This window comes from Leptosomus discolor, chromosome 1 (genome assembly GCF_034619465.1).
Source record: "Leptosomus discolor isolate bLepDis1 chromosome 1, bLepDis1.hap2, whole genome shotgun sequence".
Classification (NCBI taxonomy): domain Eukaryota; kingdom Metazoa; phylum Chordata; class Aves; order Leptosomiformes; family Leptosomidae; genus Leptosomus; species Leptosomus discolor.
Window position 1 is genome coordinate 185,268,855 of NC_141391.1, and position 18,558 is coordinate 185,287,412.

General features: G+C 39.0%; 1 protein-coding gene across 1 annotated transcript in view; it reads left to right on the top strand.

Annotated features, from left to right (window-relative positions):
- The window catches only part of NELL2 (neural EGFL like 2), a 150,122-nt gene that overhangs the window by 58,822 nt on the left and 72,742 nt on the right, over nucleotides 1-18,558 (top strand). The window contains exons 10-12 of the mRNA XM_086472416.1: nucleotides 3,907-3,998; nucleotides 6,778-6,880; nucleotides 10,911-11,039. Coding sequence (XP_086328542.1) covers nucleotides 3,907-3,998; nucleotides 6,778-6,880; nucleotides 10,911-11,039 — 324 coding nt within the window. The remainder of the gene's footprint in view (nucleotides 1-3,906; nucleotides 3,999-6,777; nucleotides 6,881-10,910; nucleotides 11,040-18,558) is intronic.

The following is an 18,558-nucleotide window of genomic DNA, read 5'->3' on the forward strand; positions in this document are numbered from 1 at the left end:
TGTCCAGGTCCCTCTGGATGGCATCCCATCTCTCTGGCATATCAGCTGCACCACCCAGCTTGGTGTCATCAGCAAACTTGCTGAGGGTGCATTCAATGCCACTGTCAATATCATTAATGAAGATATTAAACAACACTGGTCCCAGTACCAACCCCTGAGGGACACCACTTGTCACCATTTTCCATCTGGACATCGAGCCATTGACCACTACCCTCTGGATGTGACCATCCAACCAATTCCTCATCCACTGAACAGTCCACCCATCAAATCCATATCGGTACAACTTAGAGAGAAGGATGTTGTAGGGGACCGTGTCAAAGGCCTTGCAGAAGACCAGATAGATGACATCCATCGCTCTTCCCTTGTCCACTGATGCAGTCACTTCATTGTAGAAGGCCACTAGGTTGGTCAAGCAGGACTTGCCCTTAGCAAAGCCATGCTGACTGTCTTGAATTACCTCCCTGTCCTCCATGTACCTTAGCATATCTTCTAGGAGGATCTGTGCCATGATCTTCCCAGGCACCAAGGTGGGGCTGACAGGTTGGTTCCCAGGGTCCTCCTTTCTACCCTTTTTAAAAATGGGAGTAATGTTTCCTTCCTTCCAGTCACCAGGGCCTTCAGCTGACTGCCATGACTTTTCAAATATCATGGAGAGTGGCTTGGCAACTGCATCAGCCAGTTCCCTCAGGACTCTGGAATGCATCTCATCAGGTCCCATGGCCTTGTGTATGTTCAGATTCCTCAGATGGTCACAAACTTTATCTTCACTTATGGTGGGAGTACTGAAGAAGAAAAGACAGTGTGCATTGGCACACTTGGACCCTCACTTAACCCACTGGTATCTGTCTTATTAAATAAACGTGGAGCCAGTGGTGCTGGTGTAGATGAAGTGCCTGTGTGTATGTTGTAAGCTCATTTGGCTAGATTAGCATAGGTGAGAAGAGAAAAAACAAGCTCTGAATTAGAGCTTTGGAGTGTACCTTAGTTCTTTCTGCTTTTTAATGGAAGGAACTGCCCAAATATGGTGGAATCCTTCATGTTTTAGAGGACACTTCTTTAGGAAAGAAATGATCCAGGTAGTGTTGATTTTGGTGATTTTAAGAAGAAATGTCCCTTTTGAACATAGTCAGTGAGAGCAGCAGTCCGTAAGAAGACATGCTTGGGCTTGTGTTCAGATTATTCAGGTTAACAGGTTTTCAGTTTAGTTTCAATTTAGTTTTTCAATTGAGTATTTACTGTTCGTTGGCTTTTCTCTTTTAAACATAGTTTGCTCACTCTGTATAGGCAGGTCCCTGATGCCTGCAGGCTTTATAACCTTGCTGACAAAGCCACAGCAAAATCTAGTACTTGGAAATGTTTATTTGGGGGAATTCAATGAATGAGATGTAATTTTCTTAGCTGTGTGATGGCCAAGTGTTGTAGTTGTGGAGGTGGGGATGTAAGCACTGCTTGAAATTTCTGGGACCACTGCAAACACCTTGAAACATGCACTCTGCTGCCGCTTTCTAGCCTTTGAGAAACAGTCTTTGAGTGTATGAAGACACACAGGAAACGAGCAAAGGCTATCTGGGCAGAGCCATCTCTCACAGCCCCAGAATTTGTAGAATTTTCTGTTTTCCAAGGCTTTATGGAGAAGAGTTGATTTTCTTGCTGAAAGCAAGTGTTTGCAATACTGCATCACTGCATTACAATGATTTCATATGCCAAGTCTTCTGAAGGCTGTTGGTGGAATCAAGAAATAACTTCATGATTTCACACTAGGCTGGATGTGTTCTTTTGATGATTTTTCTGTGTACATTATTTTCTAAGTTTCTCTGAAGGATCAGAGGTTTTTTGCCATTGATAAAAGACTAGATGCAGTGGGCTGTGCTTTGAGGTAGTATGGATACTTTTTCTTTAAAAAAAAAAAAAGCCTGTGTGGTCTTATTTATATGTTATGAGTCTTTTGGCTTCAGGAGAGTGTTTTCTTCCAAGACAGAATGACAGTGATTTTGATGTCTTTTGCCTTTCCTGTCTGTCTGTTGGAAACATGAGGATGTGTTAACATATCAGTCCATTGCTATTGTGTGGTCCTCAGGCATTGCTATACTTCGTTTTTTCTTGTCACATGTAGTGTTCTTAGAAGGTTGAAATGTATGGGGCAAGGGAAAGGGCTTAATGTATGAGTATTTCAGTTTAGTGTCATGGCCAGTAATACATAGGAGGTCATATATGACTGGATGATTGCCTTGTCCTGTCTGGAGTCAAGATCTGCTAGGCCCCAGTAAAGATTTATGTAGATTTTTTTTTCCACATACTTCCTTCTAGAAGAGCTTGTTTTCTGAGAGAGGAAAGAGGCACTGTCTTGAGCTTTTTTGACTCTTTGTGACCTTTCTTTATGAATGTTCTACAAACTTTCTCCTTCTGTTAGCCCTAGGATTCTCCCCTGGACTCTCTCCTGTGGCTGTTTTCTGTACTTTCTTTGTTAAGTCTGACTGCAAACTCTGCCATTCATGGGATTTGGTGTGTTGCAGCGTGCTGTGATACTACTCATTGAAAGTGCTGTGCAGACTTATATCACACAAGATACTTTATATTTTGAAATTTGAACAAAACTTTTTTTGTCACTGTGCCCATCACGTCTTTTTCAATATCAGTTCCAAGAGTTGGCTTTTTACATACTGACAAAGTAATACGAAGTTTGTAAAATCAAGGAGCTGCAAGTTAAAAAAGTAAAGTAAAGGAGAGCTGAAAATAACAGCAGTAATTGTAATTAATATAGGTCATGCAATAAAAACTCTTGTAGTTTTAGATATTTTAAAATTATCTACAAATTGTAGTCTATTGAAACAGAATAGATAAATCTCTGTGAATGAATTGTAGTATAATTGATTTACATCTGCAAATCAATGATTAGCAAATTAGATCTCTAACATGTAATCTAGACCTTGAAAGTGGTATTTCATGATTATGCATACTTGATGAGCCTTGACTGTGTCCTAAGCAACAGAGACAGACATCGGATTTTCTATACCTAGCAGTTAGATTGCTCAGCCTTTATATTTTGCATAATGTAATTGCAGTAATGGACCTATTTTAAAAAAAGTGAGACAGTTTGCTGTGAAGATGTTTTATGTAAACCATGAAGACCGAGTAGGAACTTTAGTGAGCAATGCAGTATGAGCTGTGTGTCAGCACACTGCTGTTAAACCCGGTACTGCCAGGGTACAGGAGTGGCACCAGGCCAGGTCATGGTATAACAAACATCGATCCTAGAGGCGTCAGTCTGTTATTTGATCAGTGGAGACTTGATCCTACGTCTGTTGGAGGAAAAAAAAAGACACTCACTGAAGGTCAGTTTCTGTACAATAAAATTCATATACTCTAATGTAACTGGGGTAATCAAGATACAGATACGTAACGTTTAAATAACTGTGTGGGGTGATGAAACATCAAAAGGCTGTGATAACAAATAAATATGTGGCTTCAATGATCACCCTGCATCATGCAATGTTCAAGAAACTGATTATCTATTAATGCCACTCACACTACTCTCACAGCTCCATTTTCCTTTTCGCCCCTGAGCTATGTTGCAGGCAGCCGTAACTTCCTTGGTGTGACCTGAGACATGTCTCTTCTGCCTGCTCAGTAGCTATCTGTGCTCTGTGTTGCTTCAACAGTCTTCACCTTCTACTTAAGTGCTTTTCTGGTTCTTTCGTGTTGTTTTTTTTTTTTTTTCTTGCGGTATCTGGAGTCCTACAGGTGGGTCTAGAATATTCCTGCAGCTGATTCAATCTTTTAATTTTGAAATGCAGTTATCTTTAAGAAAATGTATCAGTTCTATAAGCAGAGTACTAACACTTTTTTACAAAATAATTGGGTTTTGTTTTTGTTTTTGTTTTTTTTTAATTTTATTTTCTCCTGAAGCGGTGTGTGTATTCGAAGGCAGAACCTACTTTGAAGGACAAAGAGAAACTGTGTATTCAAGCTCAGGGGACTGTGTTCTGTTTGAGTGCAAGGTAAGAATACAGTTGATGGAAAAAAAAATTTCTTGCATGTTAGAAATATCAAAGTCCCACTGAAAGAAATGGTTGAAATACAGACAGGTCTACCTTAGGAAGTGGCAATAGAAAAGGCATCTAAGAGGTCCTGTGTTTATTTTGTCTTACCAAGTTCCACATCAAATTTTGCAATTAAATTTACTTTACATAGCTGCAAGCTGTATTACCCAGTTTGACAATCAAGCTGCATTCTTTCCTCCTTAGGTATTGTCTCCATCATCAGTAATAAAAAAGCAGCAGACTACCTTATGTTTCAAATGACACATGCAATATTACTGTTCAAAATTATGTGCTCAGGTGCGAGGGATGCATGAATGTGATGGGGGCATAGTTTGGTATTCAGGATAATTCATAGTGGGAAAGCTAGATGAAAAAGAAGGAAAAGAGCTGGCACACCAGGTGTGGTGGTTATATTTCTAGTGATGGAAATTGAGTAGGGTTGTTGTTTTATTTGTAAACAGAACACTCCTGATGCTGAGTCAGCCACGTCCTGCTGCATGAACAGAGTTGCTCTTCATGGCACAAATGCACTTTAAGGGCGAAATATACCTCAGGGATGGCTGTGGGTTGAGAATTACACAAACTGCTGCAGTGGGTCCTGCGTTGCCTCTTGGTGGGGAGGGATGGGGGAGGAATTCCCTCCGGTTAGAAAGCTGTATGCTGTGGGGTGGAGTTGAAAACCAGAGCGCGTATTTCTAAGGGCAGAGAATAAGAGAGGAATAACTCCTCTGGCCATACTGCAGCTATCTATCAGACCGGTTGATGGAAATATAAAAACATTTTAATACAGTTTTGAAAAGGTGTGTTTAACAAGCAGAACTGGGGACCGTTGCTTTACTGTAGTTGATTTTAATTCTTGTGAGCTTAATTCCTGGAGTAGGTGCTTTGAGATGCTTTTGAGAAAGGAAAGGAAAGGAAAAGCTGACCAGAAATAATTTTGGATTCAGTTGTACGCTTTTCAGGACTGTGAGCTTGTATTTCCACAGGACACCTGGGATGTGAATTCTATGATTAGCCAATGGATATAATTAACAACCATCAAAAGTTATGTGATGTTGCCTTGTGTTTCTTGCAGCTGGCAAGTGTGATACTGTATGAACAGAATGCCTCTGTTGGCTGTGCTCATCTGTATTTTGTTGATTACACTTTGCTGCCTGACTGTCCTGGTAGAAATATTGAGCAGCAGCTTTAGCTGATTCAAATGCCGCTTTTTCAAGGGCTAAAGTACACGCGGTTTCTGCTGAACAGCCTTGTGAATGATAATTCAGAGCAGAAAATCCACACACTGTAAACTGTGTTGGTCAGTTAGGAAGTCATAGGTGGGCACTATTTTATTACTACCAGGGTTCTCATAGAAGGATATAATTAATGACTCCAGCTCAAGAGAGACTTAATAGAATGGCACAAGTACTGATTTAATGTTTGAAGGCTTATAATGATGTAATCAAGGCAATGTAGGGAATTCTTTTTGTCTACATACAATTCTAAACATAATTTTTTGTTTTCTTTGGCTGCTGCAGTTGTGCCTGCTATAGGCACACGCTTTTCTGTTTTAATATTACAAAACAAGTGAATGAAAAAATCTCTTCCAAATTCGAATTTGTAAAAGAATTAAATGCAATCCAGACTACTATAATTGATACTGTTTCTATCAAAGGGGTTTTTGTGTCTATTTTGTGGGATTGCTGGGTTTTGCTTGTCTTGGTGTACAACATATCTGTGGCTGGTTTGCTTTACTGTGTTATTAGGTGAGGGTTGGTTTCTCTGTCAAGATTGTTTAAGATGAAGTTTGAGCAGTAATTTTGAAACTGGCCATTGGGTTCATGTTTCATCTTTATATTTCATGCTTAAAGAGGATTTAAAATGTAATGGTAGACCCATAACAATAATAATAATACATGCAATGGCATATGCATGATTTTAGGCACTTTTCTTGCATGCAAAAATACATGGTCCTGAGTTCAGTGAGCTTATATTTTAACCAGATTGCAGATTTTAAGGCAGATGCCTCTGAGGAACATGTTGTTGTTTGCCTCGTTTTCTTTCTTTGCCATATCATGACTAGAGCACTGTAAGACACATTAATTAGGGCCCGAGGGAGCCTAAAGGTGATACATCTGTGGTAGCCAGATTGCTAAGGCAGGCGTTTCATGTGATCGTACTGCAATGAATGCGTGTGACCTGCACAGAGTGCCTGAAGATATTCAGATACTATCTTGGCACTGGACGTTTCCAGACACCTGATAGAAACTTAGCTGAGAAACCCTCTCTTTCCTAATGGGGAATCAGTGTCAGTTTCCCACAGAGTGACTACTACAGCATTGAGATCAGAGATGTTCAAGTTTGATTTTACTTTCTGTATAAATAACAAGCAGCTTTGAGTATTCATTGTGAAGACCCTTGATTCTGGAATCTGCTGCCTCAATTTTTGAGAAATAATTGTTACTCCTTTAGGCATAATTTTAAGAGAACCTCTGAGGCAAGTTGCTTGACAGCTAAGAAAAGAGAAGAATGAGAGCTGTTGCTATACTTTTGCTTGCTTGAAAGGGTTTGGGTATAGGGGAGTTCCTGATGCTTTTATTGTGCTACGTTGTCCTTTCAAATGGCTCGTGAAGGTAGTTGGAGTTTGGCATAGGCAGTTTTTTGTTTGTACATTATAATGCTAGATCTCCACTAAAGTTGTAATTTATCTTTATGTCTTCTCTCACAATATTAATCAGTTACCTCAATTTAACAGGACCACAAGATGCAGCGTATTCCAAAAGACAAATGTACAGCTTTGAACTGCCCAGAATCTCAACAGATCCCCTTATCTCACAGTTGCTGCAAAATCTGTAAAGGTAATGTAATAGCTTTTTATATATAAGCCCAGTGTAATTTTGCATTCTTATAGGTTATATAGACTTTTTTCTTACAGTTTTGAATAGGACACTTCTACGCATGATAATTAGTATACATCTTGGGAAGCTGGATAGGTAACATCTGCATCATGATATCTTAAAATTGTTTGTAAAATGTCTAATAGTGTAAATTCCATGAAATACCTACTGGCACTTCTGTTTTTCATTCTAGCCAAAAGTGGGTAAAAAGTCAAAGAAACCATATACATAATTAATGATTTTCTACCCTTCAACCGCTCTTATGTCCAAAGAAAATGAGGTTGGAGAAAGGTCCGTGTTCCCCAGCATCTTTCTGAGATGCTTTGAGATGCCTGTTTCAGAGAACTGATCATGCTACGCAGTTGTTCAAAGACTGGAGTAACTTATTTACCTGTTTAGGGCTGTGGTCTGTATCTAGAAGAAGAAGCTTTGAGGAGTACTTTTGTGTACTACATACCTTTATGTGTTACACCCAGACTGATCCTTACCAAAGGGGGGAGGTGCACAAAGTGCTCTGTGTCTTGAGCCTACTCTTTTGATCTGGACTAATACCAGTATCTTCAAAGCTATGAGCAATTGCATCTCCAAGTGGCTATGTCTATTTCTTCTATAGCTAAATAATGATGAATTGAGACCTAGCATGAAAGAAGATGTTAGACTCTCAGGATGATTTTAGGTATACTTCAGTGAAAAGAAGAGTTCAGCTATACTTGTTTCTGTGCTATTCAGCGTAAACACGAAGGATATGATTAACGACATCAAGCAGAGAGATGAGAAAGTAGAAGAAAAGAACTTAAGAAAAGTTGATAGGTCTTGAAGTCTATCACAGTCAAAAAGGATTTTTTAATGCTAATTTTTTATAAAATCTTTAGTGGCTTGGAGAAAAGAATTCTGTGTTTCTTGTGCCTGTTATAGCTAGTAAATTTGAATGTATGTTGGATTCTGAACATTTTCAGTTCTCCATAAACCTTGCTATCTTGGCCTCTCATGAGCTATGGAGCTTGTTCTTTAAACAAGAAGCTGCTGTATGCTATTGTTCAGCAGCATGTATTTTGTTTATTAATACAGCTGATAGATAAGTGTGGAGAATGTTAAGAATAACATCCGGTCACAAGTGGTGTTCCCCAGGGGTCAGTTATGAGGCCAGTCTTTTTTAATATCTTTACCAATGATCTGGATGAGGGGATTGAGTGCTCTCTCAGTAAGTTTGCAGATGGCACTAAATTGGGTGGGAGCGTTGATCTGCTCGAGGGTAGGAAGTCGCTGCAGAGGGATCTGGACAGGCTGGATCAATGGGCTGAGGTCAATTGTATGAGGTTCAATAAGGCCAAGGGCCGGGTCCTGTACTTCGGTCTCAACAACCCCATGCAGCACTACAGCCTAGAGTGAGTCGCTGGAAAGCTGCCAGGCAGAAAAGGACCTGGGGTTGCTGGTTGACAGCCGGCTGAACATGAACCAGCAGTGTGCCAAGGTGGCCAAGGAGGCCAACAGCATCCTGGCCTGTATCAGAAATAGTGTGGCCAGCAGGAGTAGGGAAGCGATCGTGGCCTTGTACTCGGCACTGGTGAGGCCGCACCTCACTGAACTGAACTGTGTTCAGTTTTGGACCCCTCAGTACAAGAAGGACATTGAGGGGCTGGAGCATGTCCAGAGAAGGGCAACAAAGCTGTTGAAGGGTCTGGAGAAACAGGTCTGATGAGAAGCGGCTGAGGGAACTGGGGTTGTTTAGTCTGGAGAAGAGGAGGCTGAGGGGAGACCTTATTGTTCTCTGCTACTACCTGAAAGGAGGTTGTGGTGAGGTGCGTGTTGGTCTCTTCTCCCAAGTAACTAGCGCTAGGACAAGAGGAAATGGCCTCAAGTTGCACCAGGGGAGGTTTAGTTTGGACATTAGGAAAAATTCCTTTACTGAAGGAGTGGTCAAACACTGGAACAGGCTGCTCAGGGAAGTGGTTGAGTCACCATCCGTGGAGGTCTTCAAAAAATGTGTTGATGTAGCACTCTTAGATACGGTTTAGTGGATGTAGTGGTCTTGGGTTGATGGTTGGACTTGCTGATCTTAGAGGTCTCTTCCACCCTAATGATTCTGTCATTCTATACTAACAAAAAAAATCAGTAAAAAAGCCTGCACCCTTTCTGGATGACATGTGTGTTCTTAGTTATGTAACGCCAAAATCTAATACAAAGCAATCCAGACCAGGAAATAAAAAAAAATAAAACTATTGCTTGGTCATTAATTTGGGCTTCAATGAGGAAGAAAACAAGAAGGCAAAGAATAGATGTCACCATAGCTGGAGGTTGCTCTTGACACACATACTTCTGCTGTCATCAATGAGTATTGAAATATAGAAGACCCTCTAACACTAGTCAAAATGTAGAGCTTTTTGCTTCTTGATGTCCTGTTTTAGATAACAGCACTGTGATAGCTATGCTGAATTATAACATTTAAGTAACATTACCTAAGCATATCTCTAGGTTACAGGGAAGAAAGAGAGGAAGAAAAACATCAGCCTCTCATATCATAGTAGGTCTGTGATGTTTGCATCATGACCATGTCAATGGGTCTCAGTACCAAAACATTCTGCCTTTACAGTCTCTTCCATTTCTCTTTTCTTGTTTTGCTTGATTTGTGTTGCTTCACCCTGTTCATGAGCTGCCTAAGTGCGAAACACCTCTCTGACCTAACCTCCAAGCAAACTCTGCGATTGTCTTGCTTGAAGTGCTCATTTAACTTAGCTTCTATGAAGTTGTGGGCAGAATCTCTTTCATAGCAAAATATGGAGAAGAAGCCAGGTGGAGTGGTAATAATAATCTATGCTGCCAACAAATACTTGTTTGTTATTTTGTAAGAGGCCTGTGTGGCAGCGTGATTCCAGCTTGCATTCTGGAGCTGTTGCTGTTACACCAGTCCTGGTCCTCTGAGCCTGACCCACATTCCCCAGTTCTGCTGTGGGAGGTTTCGAGAGAAGAAAATAGTTATTGGAAACCAACAGTGAAGTACTGCTGCTTGATCAATTCTAATGCTTCAGTTAAAGAAGAAAACTTTAAAGAAGTGAAATTATTGAGAAAACAATAAATGAGACAAGCTCCACACCTTTATAGACAGATGTGGTAATTGTGGAAGCTTCAAGACAGTTACTACAAACAGCTTGAATTCAGCATGATAAAGGATGATATCAGTGTTCAGCAACGTAGCAGCATTAGATTTCATGAGACCAAACAGAAGGAATTTTTTAAAAAAAATGCTAAGTTGAAAGGTTCGATCTAAAGTTACCAGCCTGGAAATCTTCAGAATCTTAAAAATTTGTAATTAAGGCACAATGGAAAATGGTCACACTCAGGAAAAACGGAAGGAAAAAAATAGGAAGATAGGGAATAGGGATGGCCAAAAGGTGAGATTTCAAAATAAAGGTCTCTGAAATGGAAAGAATGATGCAATCATGGAAATTTATTCAGTCAGTGGAGCTTGAAAGGAAGAGATAAAGGGAGGAGAAAAGCAAACCAAGTCAATGTTAATCAAAGTGGAAGGATTTTATAAATACACCTGGGAACAGAAAATGCTAGGAAAAAACGTAATACCAGTAGTAAATGAGCTATTGAGTATCTAAGCTATTGAGCTCTGTTATAAATGTACAAACCAAAAAAAAAAAAAGAAAGAAGAAAATGAAGAAGAATATATAATTAAGAAGTGTCCTGTAAAAGTACTTAATAATGACAAGGAGACAGTAAAGGGATTTAAGCAAGCCTCCTATCCAGCTGCCTTAGATCAATGCCATAACCTGAAATTGAATCGAAGACTTGGAGACAGTCTGTTCTTGTGGCCTTTACTCTTTTCATCTGTTTCATGCTTGGTACAATTTATTTTTCTATATCTCATGGACAATAGAAAGGTATTCTTTGACCTAACTGCGAAAAAGATAGGACTGTCTTTGGCAGGGATGTTTTATAATCCCTGGATTCTTTTTAACCCTCAATCATATTGGTTTCTGTACAGGCCATGACTTTTGCACTGAAGGACATAACTGTATGGAGCATTCTGTCTGCCAAAACCTAGATGACAGACCTGTCTGTAGCTGCCGAGATGGCTTCCGAGCCCTTCGAGAGGACAATGCCTACTGTGAAGGTAATACCTTGTATAGGTGCTTAGCTCTGCTGTATGAATTGCTGTGGGATGAATATATTGATTCATAAGTTGTCAAAGGGATAGGCCTATTAAATGCAATGAATTAGGTATGTAGCATATTAATCAACTAAAAGAATTATCTCTCCAGTTAAGTTCTTTAAAAAAAAAAAGAATAATCTGATCAGTGTGGAAGTGGCAAGTTAGTATGGCTGTGGTCTTGAATTAGAAACATGCTTCTGTACAAAAGTTTTGCTTTTTCTTTCATGATATTCAGGCAACCTAAAAGTCAACCATTTGAATACCATATTAGTATAACATTTAGTTTCTCTTTTCACTGCTGCCTGTTCCCATTCTCTCTGCCCAGGAAGTAAGTAAATGCTATAGACTAGATACTAGTATTGTTAATCATACTGAGCAATGATTTATTATTTGAGCTGCTCTTTCGGTATCAGGGAGCAACAAGCTACTTAATCAGAAAAGAAGCCTCTATAATTTGTGTCTTTACAATCTAGTATAATCCTGTGGAAAAAAAAAAAAAAAACCCACTCCAGCAGCGAAAGCTGAAGTCCTCTCTACAATATCTTAGCTTTAGTTGCTCTTCCTCATGAAAACTCTGATTCTGCAAACACATAATGCTAGCGTACGTCACGCCATTCTTATGATAAAGCTTATATGTTGGCAGCAGGATAGCCATTGACTAGTAAGCAGTTTGGTTCAGATTTAGCCTGCTAAATTGCAAGTCAAGCATCGGAGTAGAGTCTAAGGTACTCTACAGTCCCACGTAATACCTAGATTGTTCTCTGGCAATGCACAGTTAAATGGGATGAATCAAGGCCTTTTAATACTGTTCTTTTGGCTGAACTCTGTGAAAGTTAATGCCTGCAGCTTACTTGAGTTAGTAGCTGCATTAATGTCAGTGGGAATGCTCATCTGTAGATTTAGATTTGAGAATTCATGACTGTTTTCTGGAAAGGAGCATATAATTAATTCAGCTTCACATACCTCTCTACTTAATGTTTATGGTGAGCTTTCCAAAAGAAGCCTGTTTTGAGAAGTAGAATTAAGAATCATGCAGAAACGAAACCTTTGCCCCTCATCATGTCCCAGCAGGCATCTGACATCAGGACCTGCTGTATAGCTTGTTCTGTGTTGCAGCATCAGCCACTTTTTATCCCATAGACCCTGAAGTCTGTGCTGAGGCTCAGGCTGCAGATCCACATTCCTGGGAACTCGTCAGCCGTTTCCTATTCGAGGAGGTCACTGGAGCAATGGAGTTACAGAGAAATCAGGTGCTTTAAGAAGGTTTTTTCTCTGGCTTTATTGTTGCTCTGATGAATGAAAGAGGAAAAACAAGTTATGCTCTCTTAGTGATCTCCACATCACTTAAATTGGAGTCTGTTGCTATGTGTGGAACTTGCCAGGCGTGTCATAAGCGAAAAACAAAAGAAGTTTTTTGATCAGCACTGTTGGTGAAGTGCTTAGATGAAGACACAGTAACTTATATGTGAAACTGATGCATTCGTATTATAAGTGGATTTACCAGTTTGTGCAGTACCTGAATTCAGTATGATGATTTTTTGTGAAGATTTCTTGGCCCAATTGCTTCTGTATGAAATATCCATGTATCTTCAGAGTTGGGCTTTTAGTATTGTATCCCTTTTTCCAGCCCAAATGTCTCTGTGCACTGAGTTTTTTATTTCTGACCTTAATAAAACAGAGTAATAGCAAAGGGCACAATAGCAATGGTGTAACAACAAGTCTTTTCAGAGTCCTGTTCCTCATTTTGAATCGGTGAAATGGTCCCAGCCTCCTGTACTCAGCACATATGCGTTCCTCACTGTGCCATTATTGTGGCTTTAATTGCAAGCAATGCCAAGTGTAGAAATGTTGAGTTAACACAAAGCCTTTCAGAGAAGGCTTTTTGTAATGGCTGAAGCCCATGGGTATGATAGCTGTTTCTATGTTTGCACTTTGCAAACTTCAGTTATACTACAAAATTGAATGTCATTGATTCTGTATTAGAGCCAAACTTCACTAAATACAATCCTGATTTGTGCCTCAGCACTGTCAGAATTCAAAGAATAAACAGAAGTAATGTTGCTCCCATTGGCAGAACTTCTCCTTAAGGCAGAAGAACAGAAAGAAAAATATTCAAAGCTGGTTTCAGTGTGGGTCTGGAAAACCTGCATAAATTTCAGCTGAATGATGGAAGAGTTTGGCTTCTGTCCTAGAAAGAATTGGTGCTTTTCCAAAGCTGTGTGATGTTTCTAGATGCTGTTATGGTGGATACCTTTCTGTTTTATAATAATAATATTTGTTAATATTTATGTCACATTTAGCTTTATCTTGGAGGACTGTGTAAAGCAATACTTAAAGAGTTGGGATTTTTTTTATTTACATGCTGTAAGCCTTATTCCAAGTACTCTGAAATCTATTTTCTGCCTCAGGTTATTATGCAGTTTGTGATACCTTGTGATCAGGTTGAGTATGGATTATGCTGTGCTGCCCAGGTGTAGGTGCTTTTGAGTATAGCATCCTTGGTGTATAGCCTACCTAATATTAATGTTTTACAGAAACACATGTTTTGATGAATTGTAATTGGTTTTTCCCAAAGCAACACCTGCAGTGCTCTCAAACTGATCATCACCCTCCAGAACATATTTCTAATAGTGTTCAATGCCCACTACATTTGTGGTGGTGGAGTTATGCTGAAAAAGTTTTTAAGGATAAAATTTGTAACTCTTGGCTATCAAGATACTTCAGTGCATCTAGAGGAGTGAGATATATCCATATTTCATATAAGATGGTGTAAGAGTGGACTGTGACAGATGGGTTTGCAAATAGTCTGCAGGTGGCAGATTTAGGTGTTCTCAGATCCTTGAACCTAAGCTGGTTCCATGCACCATGTCATGCACTTTTGGTGGTCCTCAAACAATGTGTTTGGGGAGGAGGTGTTACTTGCACGCTTTGGAGACTGCACTTTGAAAGATTGCTTGAAGTCTGATTTTCTGATTTAATAGTAGTGCTCAACAATCACTGTACAAAATCTGATTTCACTTCAGAAGTCTTGCCAAGGATTGCTGATCAGATAGAGAGGAGAGTAGGCTCAGGAAAGAAAAGAACGTGAGAATTCAGTAATCTTTTGTAAGCACCAGGATTGAAAATGATCTGAGAAAAACAGGTTATTTGCTTCTTTATCGAGAGGATTTTGCCTGATGCAGAGGCTGTTTTACATCATGTACTGATTTTGGCTGGTATGGAGTTAATTTTCTTCATAACAGACTGTATGGTGCTGTGTTTTAGATTTGTGACTAGAACAGTGTTGATAACACAGAGATGTTTTAGCTATTGATGAACAGTGTGTGCACAGGGTTAAGGCCTTCCCTGTTTCTCACCTCCCCTGCAGCGAGTAGGGTGGGGATGGGCGAGAGATGGGGAGGGGACACAGCTGGGACAACTGAGCCCAACTGACCAAAGGGATATCCCAGACTGTATGACATTGTGCTCAACAGTAAAAACGGGGATACTCTTTCTAAGGTGGCTGTTGCTCAAAGACTGGCTGGGCATCAGTCTGCTGGTGGGAGCTGGAGAGTGATTGCCTTTGAATCACTTTTTTTTCCCCTTTTTCTGCGTCAGTTATTAAATGGTCTTTGTCTCAACCCATGAGTTTTTTCTCACTTTTGCTCTTTTGATTCTCTCCCCCATCCCACTGGAGGGGGGCTGGTGGGTGCTGAACTGCTGACCAGGGTCAACCCTCCACATACCACAAACTTACTTTATGGGTGTGTGGACTGTAATGTTTATTTTCTGATATTTGGAAATTTAATTGTACTAGTTGCACAGTACACCACCTAGCTAACTTATCTTAACCATTTAGGATCATTTAATATTATTAAACAAATTTTTGTGAAACCATTTTCTATTTTTATTTATTTTATTATATTTATTAATTATTTTATTTATATTTATTATATTATATATATTTATATATATAAATTTATTCTAATTCATCCTTTTTACTCAGTAACTCTCCTAGTTTCATTGCTGTTGCCATGTTTGTCGCAGTTTCAAGTGTAGCAGCTGAAATGAGACCAAAGACTGAATGACTGCATTTGAGAATTGCATCAGCTTCCCTGATGGTTGTCCCTCGAGGAGAGAAGTCTTAATTTTAGAAATCTTCCTTTGAGTAAGCTGGATGTGGAGGGAAGTAGGCAGTCTTAAAGGATGAATTGTCTCTTTCCGCAGTAGATGTCTAAAGCACGTCGGAAGCACCACTTGGTTAGACCTCATCAGATTTCCCTTAGCTCAGAGTTGTACATTCTCATTCTGCTTGGAAAGATTTACTAATTTATCCCTGTATTTGACTAAAAATACTAATGCATTATTCAGCCCTCCTCCCCAACAACAAAAACATTACCCTTCTTCACTTACCTAATTAGTACAATCTGTACTGTTAATCTTGGTTTTAACTACTGGATTACAAAAATAAAGTGTATTTCCAGGATGAGCCTGTTTTCTACAGGTTGCAGTGAAGTGAAGAAATCTTACAAAAAATAAAAAGTAACAATCAAATTGCAGTAAGATACATGTTGCATCATATTGGCCAAGTAGAGTAATCAACGACACATTTTTTCTTTAAGCAAGTGTAATACTGAGAAGACTGTAAGAAAGACAGAGACTGCTGTAATGGAGATAAACCCCAGAGTATTAAAATGTATTCTGTTAATTCCTCTGGGTCTTTAATAACCAATACTGGGCTATTTGCTAGCTTTGCTGTCTTCGCATTATGCACCATATTTTTTGGGTGAGAATCCTACTTAGGAGCTCTGCAGTACTGTCAGTTTTGTGAAACTGGGAAGGTTACCCAAGCTTTTCTTTTCATACATAAATTCTTTTTTGTAAGTGCAATGTGGCAATAGTATCACATATAGCTAAGAAATAAAAGATTTCCATCTCCATCAGCTGGCAGTGTTTGACTCATTACCTTGTCATTTTGGGTTGGGTTGGAAAACTAATCAAGCAGAAAGAAAAACTTTTGCTCCAGGAGGGCAGAATGTTATTATCAAATCGCTATTTAAAAGTAATTAAATATTATTAATATTAAAACGAAACATTAATATTAAACAATATTAATATATTATCTTTTTTTTTTTCTCAGCAAAGGCAGTACGTGTTGTTTTATTTCCATCATTATGTTATTGAGAAATCTAAATAGGAAGAATTATCAGGCCAGTTCTAATGTGTCAGTGTGTCAGAGTGGGCCAAATCCTTCTTGTCTGCCATAGCTCTTATTCAGGAAGATAATAAAGCCTATTCCTAACTTAGAGCATACAAGTAGTATCCCTGACACCAGTTCATAAAGTGTGGTGCCTACTGGGGTACAGATAGCCCCACCACCTGTAGCGCTGAGATAGTTTGTACGTGTACAAATTGCTGGATGTGATTCAGTGTTATTTGATTTTCATTGCTTCTGCAGGAAGTATGTTCAGACTGATTCTGTCATTCACTCATAGCCAGGACCGACAGTCATGTTACTACAAAAAAAAAAAAAAGCTGAAAGTAATCATATAAAGGGAGTGTCTTGGAAACTCTTTCGAACTCCTTTGTCCTACCAGTGCTCGGTAAGGAGATGCTTTATTGTACTGAGAGCAGCCCTTTTCCACCACCAACAAAAGCATATGTTGCATTTTGTTTTTAAATGAGAAATTAAGGTGAAAGTTTTCATACAAATTGCTTAAATCCGCAACCTCAAAGCAAAAGAGAAAACAAACTAAAAACTTAATTTTGTTCTTGTTTTCCTTTCTCTCCAGTTTTCACTCGTAACTGGCAGGTGACTACTGAAAGTATTAAGTGCTGTCACTGTGCTGAAAAGTACCCACAGCTGGTTGGTTTTCTTCTGTAACTTTTAAAACCTCAGGCTGAAACTGCAACACATCTTACGATCCGTAGAGGCTGGATCCACAAGAGCTGTAACAAAGACACAGAAATGCCTGGCATTAAACTACATTGAATTTAAAGTAGTCTTTCATAAGGAGTGCAGAGCAATAGCAGCCACAGTGATTGTATCTGTTGTGGTACTTTAACTAGTGTGGTGGTGCTTGAGAGAGAGCTGATATTTTCACTTATTTCTGTAGAACAGCCAGTAATCTGCTGCATAGCTTGTGGGAATATGCTACATCCTTTAGATGCTACCCAAACCCCAAATACAGTCTAACTGACCCACAGGGGCCTTGCCAGAGCTTACAGGTACTATCCTGTTACATGTGCATCTGTCTTCCAAAGAGTTTTAAAATACATATGTGCAGTCCAATCTGTACTGTCTCTTCCTGAGAAGAATATGATATGTATTTGTAGTTTCTGTATAAAAATATTATTTCTCCTTGTTTGCCTTTTAGAATAGGGGAAAACAAAAACACTAACAGTGGCAAGTATTTCTAAATTCTTGACATGCACAGTTCGAAATGATGAGAACCTGTTATACTTCAAAAACAAGAAAAAGATTATTTTGCAATGCAAATTTAAAGACCTCTTTCTAACTGAGTGCAGTCCTGAAGAGGGATGGGTCATGAACTGGAATCTCAGTAAGTTGTTCTGATTTTTGGAATTCACTAATTAATCATATACAACATCCTTTTTATTCTCAGTATGCAGCTACATGAGACTAGTTATTTGATGCCTAAGGGAAGACCCCCCCGGGATGCTTTCATGTCTGACAGATAACTATATATAATTACTTGTTTTATCGTGTGTACACTACCATATGAATTAATTATAAGATATTAAATAGTAAGAAGATGCAGTTTGCCAAGTAAAACATTACATGATGGCAGACAATATTTGTTTTCAAAAATTTCCTGTGTGATATATGTATTTTTAAACTACATAGTGTATGTGGAGTCCAGCGATGTTTTCATGAGACTGAAATGAAGATTTCATTTTCTTCCAAGAGTCTCACTTGCACAGGGAACATTGAACAATATCTTCTACTGCATGTTTAACAAGGACAGTTTTATCTCAACAGTCTGTCTTCCTTTCCAAAAACTGGGGCAAGTTGAAATAAAAACAACTCTTTGTACTGTTAAAAATGATATTTCTGAAGTGCTGTAATGTTGTATTGTGTCCTTTCAAAGCTATATAGAGCTGCTGTCAAGGAATGTAGACTTTGAGTGACTGCTTTATTTTAAGAATATTTTCTGTCGTAATAGCCCCTTCTCAGGCTGCAGGAGACGGACAGAGAAATCACAAACTTAAGCAAAGATCAGAGATCTAAAATAATGTGAAGAGAAAAAGCACCAAGAGGTGTACAATGTGTATCTGTTATCTATGCAGTTTAGTTATGGGTGGGGAAAGAACACACCTTGTGTGAAGATCCAATAATTAGAATTTATTTTTAGTCTAATTGATGCTTTAGCAGTCTAGGCAAGATAGAACAACCTCTTATTAGTTCAATTACAACAGTGCTAACACTTATAATCCAACTCACCCAGTTTCTCTTAAGGTCCATTAATAATTCAATAAA